The following is a 13,525-nucleotide window of genomic DNA, read 5'->3' as shown; positions in this document are numbered from 1 at the left end:
GATCCGATCACACATGGGTTTCACGTCTACACGTGAGGACATATGTTCGGATCGGCTCGGCCTCCCACCGCCATCCTAAAGAAGATCACGTTGGGACGAACCGCCATACTCAAGTGCACCTGACGTGACTCTCTGACAGATAAGACATTCCAGCTCACAGCCATGACTATTGGGGCATTCCACCTGATCTTCCATCCTTGCATTCAATGCAGCATTGAATGCAAAGGAGGTGAGTAGCTTTGCATGCTATTAGTTATGACCGAACGCGTGGATCTCTCTCAGCCACTCAATCACATGCAGGTAACTTACTCTCCACACCTTCCCTTGTCTATATAAACCAACTTATATGCACAAAGCCAGAATCCCATCCACCCAGCCATCACAAAGCAAACATTTGCACAAACTTTGGCTTACCAAAAACACACTTGGACTTGCTGAGAATAAACCCAGAACATTTGCCTTGTTCTTCCCATTCTCCCAAGTTCATCACATGTTCTTCCTCACTTCCATTCAAACACCATCAAACACACATCACTGACTTCATCATCGGAGCGTGTTTGGCTGGTACCACACCGGTCCATCTCCTTTGATCTTGTGTTTGTCTACAGGAAGATCTCAATCAACATCTCACGTCATCATCCAGCAGGACTTCGGATCAGCCAGGTCACTACCCCTAAGTTGTTGTAACTTTCTTACGGAAATTTGCATCAACAGATTGGCGCCGTCTGTGGGAAGATCGACTTCAGCCGTTGTGTTCATCACCATAGGTGCTAAGCTCTTCCTTCACACAAGTCATCATGACTACCATCTTTCGCGACAGTAGCTCTTCCTCAGGAGGATCCCAGAATGATGAACAACATCAGCCTGAGACACCTGAAAAGACGAGAAGAGCCAATCCCTCTGGAAGAGCTGGGATCAGCAATGACCCAGCCGATCTCAGAGCTACCAATAGGCTCTTGAGAAGGGTAAATCAAGAACAACTTTCTGCTGAGAACGAACTTCTTAGGCAGAACAATGAGCTTTTGACCAAACAGGCAGAACAGACCGCCGAACTGCAACGCCTCCGAGCTCAGCAAGGGATGAGTGTTCGGATCGGCAATAACACGAGAATGACCCGAGCTGATCCCGAGGTTCTTTCTCCAGCTCGTCCCCCACAAGTCACTCAGGCTGACATCGACAATCACCCTTGCCGACGGAACATCGATTGCTCATTCCCTGGCTTCGAGAGTATGCCCTTGATTGATCAGCTCGAGTTCTTAGATGCTCGGCAGATCATCCAACAAAAACGCCAGGCCTATGTCAGAGGCTCTACTTCACCTCCCGGAAGCTACCGTGATGACCCGAGCGAGGAACCGAGATCGCCGATCCGAACCAGACTGGGGACTCTACTCGGAAACCCAATACGGACCGGATCGGCCGAATAAAGAACTCCAACCAGGAGTAGACTTGGTCCGCAGCCGAACGTAATCCCGGAAGAAGAGCCCGAACTTTCCTCTTCCAGCACCCAGACCGGCAGACAACCTACACGGGATCGGCTCGGCCCAACCATGGTCACATCACGAACAACTGCTACTCTCTTCGCGACGCAATAGAGACTCTCGCCTGCGCTGGCAAGATTAATCAGTTCTTGACCGGAACCCCAAGGGTGAAGATCACTGACCCAAGGAGGACCACCAACACCGTTGAAACCAGAGATGCTCATATTGGTTGAAGGCTGAGATCTTCGACTTCGCCTCTGGTCCTTCAGATCGGGCCGGATCATCCCGGTGGATCCCCTACATCCAATCCGACCCGATCTGAGAATCTTCTAAGAATTGAGTGTTCATCTTTTCTTAGTTATCCCAGCTCGGCTCGGCTCGGCTTTGGTGATCATCATTTCAAATCCTAGTCACGGCCGGATTTCACTTGAAAGGACTACTGCATGATCCGCCTGATCGGTTCGGCCTCTTCCTGTTAGGGATTGGGAAGAAGTCCCGGTTTTTTCGAGGAGAAATCGGACCAACCTGTTCGGATCGGCTCAAGACTCAGATCAGCTCGGCTCAGTGCTCAAACGCACTTGCATACCTACGCACAAATACTGAAGTGTTCGCCTGGTTCTACAATGGTGTTCTGAACATTTCCTCTGACTTGATCAAGATCGGGGACTATCCGATCCGATCTTCTTTCGACAAATATAGATGAACACATCTAGATCCACATTGATTCTCAGATTTTGAAGCTATAAACACCTGGTCCAAGCCGGAGCGACTGGCCACAGTCCCGGCGCCCAACAGGAAAAGACTCAAAGGTCTCTAAAAACACCTGGTCCAAGCCGGAGCGACTGGCCACAGTCCCGGCGCCCAACAGGAAAAGACTCAAAGGTCTCTAAAAACACCTGGTCCAAGCCGGTGCGACTGGCCACAGTCCCGGCGCCCAACAGGAAAAGACTCAAAGGTCTCTAAAAACACCTGGTCCAAGCCGGTGCGACTGGCCACAGTCCCGGCGCCCAACAGGAAAAGACTCAAAGGTCTCTAAAAACACCTGGTCCAAGCCGGAGCGACTGGCTACAGTCCCGGCGCCCAACAGGAAAAGACTCAAAGGTCTATAAAAATCCCTGGCCGAGCCGAAGTGACTTTCTACAGTCCTAACGTTCGACAGGATATTTCCAAAAAGAAAAATATTTTCAAGCTCAAAACTTTTATCGTGCATACCGAGCCGATCTGAAAGTAAGTTTGAATATTTTTCTCAAAAACAAAATTCCTAATATCTCAATGGACACATCAAACCCATCTGAGATCATCAGGGATTTATAGTTTCTTCTTATTTTCGTCATGCTCATCAGACTGATCCGAAAATAAATTGAGAGTTATCATTGCATTTTATCATAATGGCCAAGTCAGGCCGAATGTCACTTCTTACAGGTCATCACTTTTTTCAACTTCCAATCCATCACAAGTCTGCTCGGACCGGAAGTTGGGGGACTCCTGTTTGTGGATAAATCCACATGGATTCAATGGCCAATCACAGACCAACACGTGGCACACCAAGTCCCATTTTTGCTCAGACTCTTTGATGGTCAACTTGGTCAGACCCAGCCATCTGTGTCATCATCTTAGCTCAGCAAATGCCAACAACATGTACATCTGAGATCGGCTCTTACCTCCGGGTTACCCATGTCCGATCCGAACCGACATTGAGATCCACCAGGAATTCGAGAGATTATCTTTTTCGAACACCATCAGTTCGGCTCAGATCTGGAGATCATCTTTCTCCAGTCACATCTCAACCATTGGTTCGGCTCGGCCCGGACCAATGACCGATCACGATCAGACGTGCTTCGACAATCTTGTCAGCACCTGATCATCTCAACCATTGGTTCGGCTGGGCTCGGCCCGGACCAATGACCGATCACGATCAGACGTGCTTCGACAATCTTGTCACCACCTGATCATCTCAACCATTGGTTCGGCTCGGCCCGGACCAATGACCGATCACGATCAGACGTGCTTCGACAATCTTGTCACCACCTGATCATCTCAACCATTGGTTCGGCTCGGCCCGGCCCAATGACCGATCACGATCAGACGTGCTTTGACAATCTTGTCAGCACCTGATCATCTCAACCATTGGTTCGGCTCGGCTCGGCCCGGACCAATGACCGATCACGATCAGACGTGCTTTGACAATCTTGTCAGCACCTGATCATCTCAACCATTGGTTCGGCTCGGCTCGGCCCGGACCAATGACCGATCACGATCAGACGTGCTTCGACAATCTTGTCAGCACCTGATCATCTCAACCATTGGTTCGGCTCGGCCCGGACCAATGACCGATCACGATCAGACGTGCTTCGACAATCTTGTCACCACCTGATCATCTCAACCATTGGTTCGGCTCGGCCCGGCCCAATGACCGATCACGATCAGACGTGCTTTGACAATCTTGTCAGCACCTGATCATCTCAACCATTGGTTCGGCTCGGCTCGGCCCGGACCAATGACCGATCACGATCAGACGTGCTTCGACAATCTTGTCAGCACCTGATCATCTCAACCATTGGTTCGGCTCGGCCCGGACCAATGACCGATCACGATCAGACGTGCTTCGACAATCTTGTCACCACCTGATCATCTCAACCATTGGTTCGGCTCGGCCCGGACCAATGACCGATCACGATCAGACGTGCTTCGACAATCTTGTCACCACCTGATCATCTCAACCATTGGTTCGGCTCGGCTCGGCCCGGACCAATGACCGATCACGATCAGACGTGCTTCGACAATCTTGTCAGCACCTGATCATCTCAACCATTGGTTCGGCTCGGCTCGGCCCGGACCAATGACCGATCACGATCAGACGTGCTTCGACAATCTTGTCAGCACCTGATCATCTCAACCATTGGTTCGGCTCGGCCCGGACCAATGACCGATCACGATCAGACGTGCTTCGACAATCTTGTCACCACCTGATCATCTCAACCATTGGTTCGGCTCGGCCCGGACCAATGACCGATCACGATCAGACGTGCTTCGACAATCTTGTCAGCACCTGATCATCTCAACCATTGGTTCGGCTCGGCCCGGACCAATGACCGATCACGATCAGACGTGCTTCGACAATCTTGTCACCACCTGATCATCTCAACCATTGGTTCGGCTCGGCCCGGACCAATGATCGATCACGATCAGACGTGGATCTCCACATCACCACATCAACTCAGTCCATTCCATTCCCAGTTCGGATCGGCTCGGCTTTGGTGATCGTCATCTCAAAACCTAGTTGCGGCCGGATTTCACTTGAGGGGATCACTGCACTACCCACCTGATCGGCTTGGCCGACTTGTCTAAATCCGATCCGATCACACATGGGTTTCACGTCTACACGTGAGGACATATGTTCGGATCGGCTCGGCCTCCCACCGCCATCCTAAAGAAGATCACGTTGGGACGAACCGCCATACTCAAGTGCACCTGACGTGACTCTCTGACAGATAAGACATTCCAGCTCACAGCCATGACTATTGGGGCATTCCACCTGATCTTCCATCCTTGCATTCAATGCAGCATTGAATGCAAAGGAGGTGAGTAGCTTTGCATGCTATTAGTTATGACCGAACGCGTGGATCTCTCTCAGCCACTCAATCACATGCAGGTAACTTACTCTCCACACCTTCCCTTGTCTATATAAACCAACTTATATGCACAAAGCCAGAATCCCATCCACCCAGCCATCACAAAGCAAACATTTGCACAAACTTTGGCTTACCAAAAACACACTTGGACTTGCTGAGAATAAACCCAGAACATTTGCCTTGTTCTTCCCATTCTCCCAAGTTCATCACATGTTCTTCCTCACTTCCATTCAAACACCATCAAACACACATCACTGACTTCATCATCGGAGCGTGTTTGGCTGGTACCACACCGGTCCATCTCCTTTGATCTTGTGTTTGTCTACAGGAAGATCTCAATCAACATCTCACGTCATCATCCAGCAGGACTTCGGATCAGCCAGGTCACTACCCCTAAGTTGTTGTAACTTTCTTACGGAAATTTGCATCAACAGGGAGGCTATCATGAAATCAAAATACTTTTGTACAATGATAGGGCACTATACTTTGGCAATAGGCTAACAGCCAATGAACTAAATAAATTAACAATTCACACTTATAAATTATAGGCTAAATTTTAATTTAGACTCAACTATAAGAGGTATTTTAACTGCATCTATTATCTACAAAATTATTAAAAAACATATCTTATCTAAAAACTAAATTGAAAAAAATAAATTTTTCTTCTTCTTTTTCTTTTGCACCCTTCTCCACCTCTCACTCTCTTCAGCCAACCCTCCCAACCCAGCCCCTCCCGACCTTACCCCTACCACAACCCGCCAGACTCTCTCCTTCCACTTACCCGACTTCTCTCTCTCTCTCTCTCTCTCTCTCTCTCTCTCTTATCTCATTTTTCTTCTTTTTCCCCGTGTCTTCATTCTCTTTCGCGTGACTTCACACAATCCGGCCATGACCAGGCCAACTTCGGCCAAGCCCAACCAGCGCATCACCACCGGCCCGCAGTTCCTCTCTCTCCCTCCGACCATCCCTCTCTTCCCTCTCCTCTCCTGCACAACTCCCACCATGTGCGCACCTTTGCGTAGCCAAGGTTAGCCATTTCCTGGCGGCCCAAGGCCACCAGCGGATCCCCTGGTGCCAACCATCCCCCTACGAGCTATAGTTGGGGTCAAGAAGATTGTGGTGAGGGTGGGGTCGGGAGGGGCTGTGTTGGGTTAGCTGAAGAGAGGAAAGAGAGAGAAAGAGAGAGGTGGAGATTGAGGGGTAAAAAAGGAAAATAGGAAGAAAAATTCATTTTTTCAATTTAGATTTTAGATGAGGTATTTTTTGAATGATTTTGTAGATGATAGATGCAATTGAAATATCTCATATAGTTTAATGTCTAAATTAGACTTTAGCCTAAGGTATAAGCTAGAATATGCTTTGGTTTGGTTTGGGTTTTATAAAATCGATCAATTCCGATAATTTTTTTTTGTTTTGGTAACCAATTGTTACTTACCAATAAATGCAGCATATTTTAAAACTGAATTTAATGATTATTGAGGTTATTAATTGCAAGTTGAAACCCTTTTTTATCGGGGAGAGATTTTTGAATTTTAGTCCTTTTTCAACTAAGCATAGAGAAATATCATTAGATCAATAGTTAGTTGCTAATATAAATCTAAGGTCTCCTGATGAATTCTTGCCCTCATATTAGGTGTAGAAAATGCAGTACAGATTCGATTTCAAAGCAATAGCCGTCAAGAAGAAGCAAAGAGGATGGGTACCAAAAGGCTTATCACCTACTCGTGGTCTAGTGGAACTAAATGGACAAATCACTCAAAAAGAACTAAATAGAGAAGGCAACTATGGACTTGTACCCTTTTCTTTGGCCAGAAGTTAAGTCCCAATATTTTATTTTTTCAAGGCCAAATAATACGTTCGGTCCCTTTACTTCTATAAAATCTCTCTTTAGTTCTATTTTTTTTTTTTAATTTGACAATTTCAATCTTTACTTTCAATACAATAATAATTCAGTCCAAATAATTATCCTCGTTTAAATTAATGATAGAAAATCCAATGTTCTTTACACATAAGTGGTATTTCCAACATCTTACTTTACTTGGGTGCTTATATAAGCTCATATCCACCATTAACCATAATCAATTTAGAAAAATAAGAATTTTCAAAATAAAACTAAATATGTTACAGGCAGAGGTTTAAACAAACATCTAGGTGAACTAAAATGTTTGAAATGTTACTCATGTCTAAAACATGTGCTTTCACATTATATTTTCTATTAACAAATTAAATAATGTTAATTATTTAAACTTAATTAATATAGTATAAAAAATATATGAACAAAATCGCTAAAAATAAAAATACATAATCAAATAGAAATTTCATGAATCTGACCAAAAGTATTATTTGGCCTTTTTTTAATGAAAATGAGATTGATGAGATTGGTGGAGTTGTTCTATTCTAACACGTGGCCCACTGACAACCTGTAACAGGATGGACATTTTTCATTTTGTATAGAAAAGGACCTGTTCATCAAAATCATTATCGTTGACGTCTGTTGGCTCAAAGCAAACAGTGAGACTGAGACAGACCTCTTGGAGTGAAAGCGAAAGTCAACTGTAGCCTTTATAATTAAAAATAAGATTTTGGTGATCAGTTCCTACGTATCTGATTGAGAATGCAAACGTGATGTTCAGGAAATACTTAAAAAACAAGATTTTGTGATAATTTTCTGATTCAACAAACCTCTTCAAGCAATCCACAAGCGTGGATCCATCAACCCCTTGAACCAACACCCAGAAATACGATATAAAATTTCACAAAAAAAACAAAAAAAGAAAAAGAAAAGTACCATATAAAACCAATTGGTTAAATCAAACACCTCTATACTACTTTTTTAAATATAGAGAAAAAGAAGTCTATGATACACAATGCGCAAAATCTAAAAAATAGAGAAGAAAAGCTAATTTACATATGGGTAAGATAATGACACATATAACCCCAAAGTAAGTTGCCTGTGACAGTAGCAACAAGTCATTACCTCTACATTAGGTTTTCAAAGTAGATGAAGCTCAAGAGGTCTGAACAACAATGCTTTCGTTATCACTTAGGATTCCATGTATTGTGAGGGTGGAGGGCTTATTTTTGTCTTCTCAGGACCTGCAGGTTGGTTTGGAAGAGTAGTGATCAGTCTGAAATTATAGATCTTAATACTGTGTTTATATACAAGATAACAATGAGGTTCGAGCATAGATACGAAGGTTAAAGCATGGAAGCACATACCATAAGCAATCCCACGCATTTCAACTTCTCGCCATTCTTGGACAAGGGCACAGCAGCAACACATAAAATGTGAAAGGAAGTCATCAATAAAGCCTCCCTGCAAAAGAAAGAAATAAGAAAGAGCAGAACAGAGGATTATTAGGATCTAGTAATAATACATCATACAAATGTAAATGTCGGTGATAGCATTCATGGATGTGTCTAATTCGACATTCAAATCTATGACAATAATATGATCATACTGTTTATGGCTCATGTGCTGAGAGTCTGAGACCATGTATGTGTTAACAGCAATGAACTATCATTTTCATTAATATTAGCCTATTAGGAGACGCACACAAAAGGAGAATGATTAAAGTGGGTTCCTGTCATGTCTCATAATACATGCCACAACAAGATCATTACCATGCAGTGAGGAATATGAATTACCATGATTTTATCTTTTAAGAGCAGAAATGGGAAAGGACTTACCGAGATATTCATCGTCTTGCGAAGCTTCCTTCTAATGCAGCATGTATAGCAACAGCATGACAATATTAACGAATATGCCATCAATTCATTACATGCTTCTGCTGAAGCTGATAATATCAGAAAAAAAATTTGTATGAGTTCCCAAATAATACCAAAACTATGTGTATGTCAAGATTGCAGCATTGCAATTGTATTTAACAGAACAAAGGGAGGAAATAATGCTCTTAGCTTTAATTAATGGAACAATAGTTGTTTTGCTATGTATGTACTCCACAAATATATTATCTTGCTTAAATTAAATCATGCACATTCAAAATTATGGCCTCATCACAACTATAATGGTATCACAACTCATTAGCTGTCACCAGGATATCATGTAAAGCCTTGCTGAGTGCTGGAAAACCTAAGATAGAAATGAGAATTTTGGAAAACCCACTCTAATAAATGTGTCAGTAGCACAATAAAAATGAGATGTTCAACAACTAGTATTATGAAACTTTTTCCATGGGTCTTGTTCAAAAAGCATCTGGTTTTTCTGCATCGTATGTGAGCTGATAGCCTGATACAGCACAATTCAGGCAACATTGCAATCTAGACTATATACTACAAAAATCTTTTGGATACAATCTAGTCTTAAATGACATCAGAGGAGCTTTGGTTTGAAACCTCTCATCTCCCATTACTCACTGCAATCAACACATATGTTTTTCTGTGTACACTTCACATGCAAAATAGAACTGAATGTGAGCAGTGGTGTTAGCTTGATATGCATTGTTCACCCATTCCTTAAGCTATTAGCGTGCATTGATAGTTTAGAGAATCCAGAGCCAACTTACACATATGCCTGTTAGTCGCCACAGAAGCAATTTTGGAAAATGTCCCACAAGGATAGAAGAATGTCTTTATACCTGCAGAGGAAATAATCTGCTTAGCTTAGATGGATGGCAAAACTTTAACATATACAGAACAGTTTTGTGTTAAACATTTGATATAGAGGATAGTTTTAGTGCTTTGTGTCTTATGATGCTCTTGTTTGACCACCCGAACCCTGACCATATTCTAAAGCATTTAGTTGAGAGTAATATTATATATATCACCAGAACTTACTTTGAAATGCACCCTAGACTCATGAAAAACCCATCCCAGATTTAAAAAACCTTACACACATGCATCTCATGTGCAATGAGAGAATAAACTGAGTGGAAAATGAATGGGGAAGGAAGATACCTCCAAATTTTAGAGTCAGAATATTTTTAAGTTTTTTGGTGACAGGAGTCATAATATTTACAGGACTGGAAGTTGGACAATCTTATGATATAGGTTGAGGTCACTCATATTATACAAAAAGCAGAGACAGATTAAGAGAGATTGAATTCACTTCAACAGGATAAGTGAATCCAATGTGCATATTTCTTTCCCATTAGAGTTGAATGGTATGATTTCAACATAAGACCTACCCTAGCCCTATCCCACCCCTTCAAAACCTCAGGCAAAGTTCAAGAGCAAACACACCATATGGAACATAAGAGGAAAATTAAAGTTACACTAACAAAATAGAACTTGCTGATTATCAACTCAAGTCACCATTATACTAAAAGAAGAAAGGAACTTACACAAAGATGGTTCCGAGCAACATCCCAGTAGATCATTATTCCATTCTTCATGGCGATGTGAACCTCTAGTTGACAGCAGATCATGTCCAGAAGAAACTGAAGACGTGTTTCTGCACAGATAAATGTGGCATCCGATTTTCAAAGACCCCAAAATTTTGTACAAGCTGATGTGAGTGCATAAAGAAATTGAAAATCTGAATCCCTTTCATAATCTATATATCTCTGGCCATTAGAAAAATCTGATTGGGGGAGATTATTCAATGTTGAGTTGTGGAGAGATTGAAATTGGAATATGTATCTAACCATCATCACGTTCACCAATTGCATCAGTAAACTTTTATTCGGGCTGTCTATGACTAAATGGAAATAAAAAATGCACTAAAATCAACAAAAAACTAACCTTGAAGTTTTTCGAGAATCACTTTTATGATAGCTTTCATCAGATGAATGTTCTTTCTTACTATTTCCATCTGAATAATCCTGTTCTGTTTTATTATGCTTTTTTTCGGGGGAAGAGTTTGCAGCGACAGATTCTGTCACTTCTAGCAAGCGCTGAATTACTTGACATTGATTCACATCATAAGTAGCTTGCGACCGTTGTAGTTCAAGTTGAAGCTTTTCATTTTCCTTTTGAAGTGCCTCATTAAAAGGCAAGTTCGGATAGGAGCACGAAAGTGTTTTCTTCAACACTACAGCGTCATTTTTAGAGGGTTCTGGTTTAAGTATCACATCCTGCACCTTTCTGTCCTCTTCATCCAATGTGTACTCACGTTGATCCTTTTCAATGTCTTCCAATCTCTCCTGTGGTTTTGAGAGAAGAATAAATGTACTTAAATCAGGTTAAACTGTTATAGAAGTGCAGGAACAGCCATAGAAATGGAAACATTAAACAAATAAGTTAGTCTTATATAGGGAGAAATGCAGATTCTTGTTGATTTGGGGCAAAGAAAATGTAAAAGCTGCATGTTCTTGTCATTGAAGAAATATAGCGCTAACTCTATTTTGTAACACATTACAAATTCTTAGACTTAACGTTCAAGCATAGATTCAGTGCCCAATCTGGGTCATTTTATACATCAATGGAAAGCAAAGTTCAGTGGTAGCAAATAGCAAATAACAAATAAATAAAAAACAATAACAAGCTTCACACAACCTACTCCCCATTTCTTAATCCCACTCACAATAAGCCATCTCTGTCACTTAAACATCTGATGCTCTAACGAAAGCAATGAGTAGACTAGACATCCCAGCTACTCAAACACAGTGAGCCATCTTTGTCTCTTCAACATTAGGTACCCTACCTAAAGATTGAGTAAATTAGACTTCCAACAAAGAAGTAAAGCATCAATCAGTAGTTTAAATTTCACTTACATATTTTTCAAATTGTCTTTTATGACAATCTAATGAACTTTTGTGCTATTTTAAAGAACAGTGCATGGTGCATAATCTAACTAAAATGTCCAATTTCAAGAAAGATCATAAAACAAAAAACAAGAACAATTGCATGAAAAAAAAAAAAAAAACAGGAACAAACAATAATAAGAAAAAATTCAATACCCTGACTCGAGCATTGTCCACTAGAGTAATGAGAGGGACGAGCTTCAAGTATCTATCAATTTCATTCTGAGCCTTCCTGAACTGGTACACAATGTTCCACCCCATTGCAAGCAGATACAGATAGCTCCGGTCCTGGCAGCTGTTGACCAAAATGTAGGATCTTCTGAGAGCCTCCTCGAGCTGCTCGAGCGGCTCGCGCGTCTCCGGGTACCGCTTAAGCTCCGAGATCTTGAGCTGCTCCAACAAGTTCCCAATCAGCTTCAGATGCTGAGCGAATTGCCTGCAGTTCTTCTTGTGCATTCGCGCCGTGCTCGCCGCCTTCACGATCATTCCGATCAGCCGCACGGCGTCGAGGCCCGTCAGTTGAGCCACATTCGCAATCTCCCCGAAGTGGTCCCACGACGACGCCATTTTCGCCGCTCCAAACTTGTATCAACTAAAACTTCGCTGCTAAAGGTTGCATTTTACAACAATCAATTCAATTTGACGCTTAGGAAAAGAGATATGGACCAAAATTGAAACTTTAAAGAAAAAAAATTACTCTGAAAAATTGAAAATTCGGCGATTTGTGTCTTCGAGCTGGATCAGAGGCTCGGTCGGTGGAGGAAATATTCCAGAAATCGCATTTCCAATGGAGATCTTCAGCTTCCGGAGCTCGAGAACACTTGAGAGAGCATTTCAACTGCAGCCAAAAGAAAGCAAAAAATCAGATAACGAAATCTCCAATTTTATCCTTTACGCTTCTTGACTCGCTTTTCAACGCCAACATAAACAAAAGCGCAAAAATGTATCGTTTGCTTTATCTCTTCAACACGAAGAAAATCCAAATAAAATATACTGAAAACAAAAGCAAACATATCGCCGTCACCTCGCCGGTATCTTCAGGTCGGTCACCGGAAAATTCTGGAACCTGCAAAGACTTTGAAGCTAGAAGCTACAGAATCAGAGAATGCAAAAAAAAAAAAAAAAAAAAAAAACGAAATTGTTAGAGAAAGCTAAAAAATGCCAATGAGTATGAAGCTTTCACCTTCTCTACAACAGCAGCTCCTGTAATTTTCAGCAATATTTGGGGCTTTTTTTTTGGTTAATTAATTGGATGAAACAGAAAGAAGCGTCAGAATCCGTGAGAAGGCGAAAAGGAGCATCGGATTTTGGGAGCAGCAGGCATTGCTTTGCGGACACGAGTTTCTTCTTCTTGCTCCCTCGTCCTCTATTTGAGTGTAGATTTTGGAAGGTTTTGAGCAGAAAAATAGAGAGAGAAAGAGAGCTCTCTGAGTCAGACTGAGTCTCTGAGAACTTCCACTCACTCACTCACTCTCTATCTCCATCTCAATCCTTTTCTTTTATTTATTATTGTGATAGCTCTCACTCACTGCTTCGGTGTTATTTGTCCCTGGCATTGTTTGCAGAAAAGTCTCAAGGTCTCTCCTGTTTGGCCTCAAGCGCACACGCCACGCCAGACGAGCAACTAGCAAAAGGATTTAGTGGTGCTCGGCTAATTACGAATGTGCCCATGGTTTGTGTTTGATTTTACGACAATGCCAGCAACCTTCGC

At 42.4% G+C, this 13,525-nt stretch overlaps 1 protein-coding gene across 5 annotated transcripts; it reads right to left on the bottom strand.

The window, feature by feature from the left end:
* Positions 1-7,915: 7,915 nt before the first annotated feature.
* MCA1 (PLAC8 family protein) lies at positions 7,916-13,324 on the bottom strand. 5 transcript variants are annotated; one of them, XM_086245317.1, is made up of 10 exons: positions 12,998-13,324; positions 12,839-12,897; positions 12,512-12,652; positions 11,971-12,420; positions 10,814-11,214; positions 10,414-10,523; positions 9,637-9,708; positions 8,801-8,907; positions 8,330-8,426; positions 7,916-8,206 (listed from the first exon to the last, which is right to left on the bottom strand). In XM_086245317.1, exons 4-10 carry the CDS (start codon positions 12,379-12,381, stop codon positions 8,154-8,156), a joined length of 1,251 nt encoding a protein of 416 aa, XP_086101443.1. In that variant the 5' UTR covers positions 12,382-12,420; positions 12,512-12,652; positions 12,839-12,897; positions 12,998-13,324; the 3' UTR covers positions 7,916-8,153. The 5 variants fall into 5 exon arrangements, with proteins under 5 accessions (XP_086101443.1, XP_086101444.1, XP_086101445.1 ...); XM_086245318.1 differs by having other exon boundaries at positions 11,971-12,417; XM_086245319.1 differs by having other exon boundaries at positions 12,839-12,889.
* Between the last annotated feature and the right edge of the window lie 201 nt (positions 13,325-13,525).

Source organism: Dryas octopetala, chromosome 5, assembly GCF_963921425.1.
Source record: "Dryas octopetala chromosome 5, drDryOcto1.1, whole genome shotgun sequence".
In the NCBI taxonomy this organism is placed as follows: Eukaryota; Viridiplantae; Streptophyta; class Magnoliopsida; order Rosales; family Rosaceae; genus Dryas; species Dryas octopetala.
This window is presented reverse-complemented; position numbering and strand designations above follow the sequence as displayed.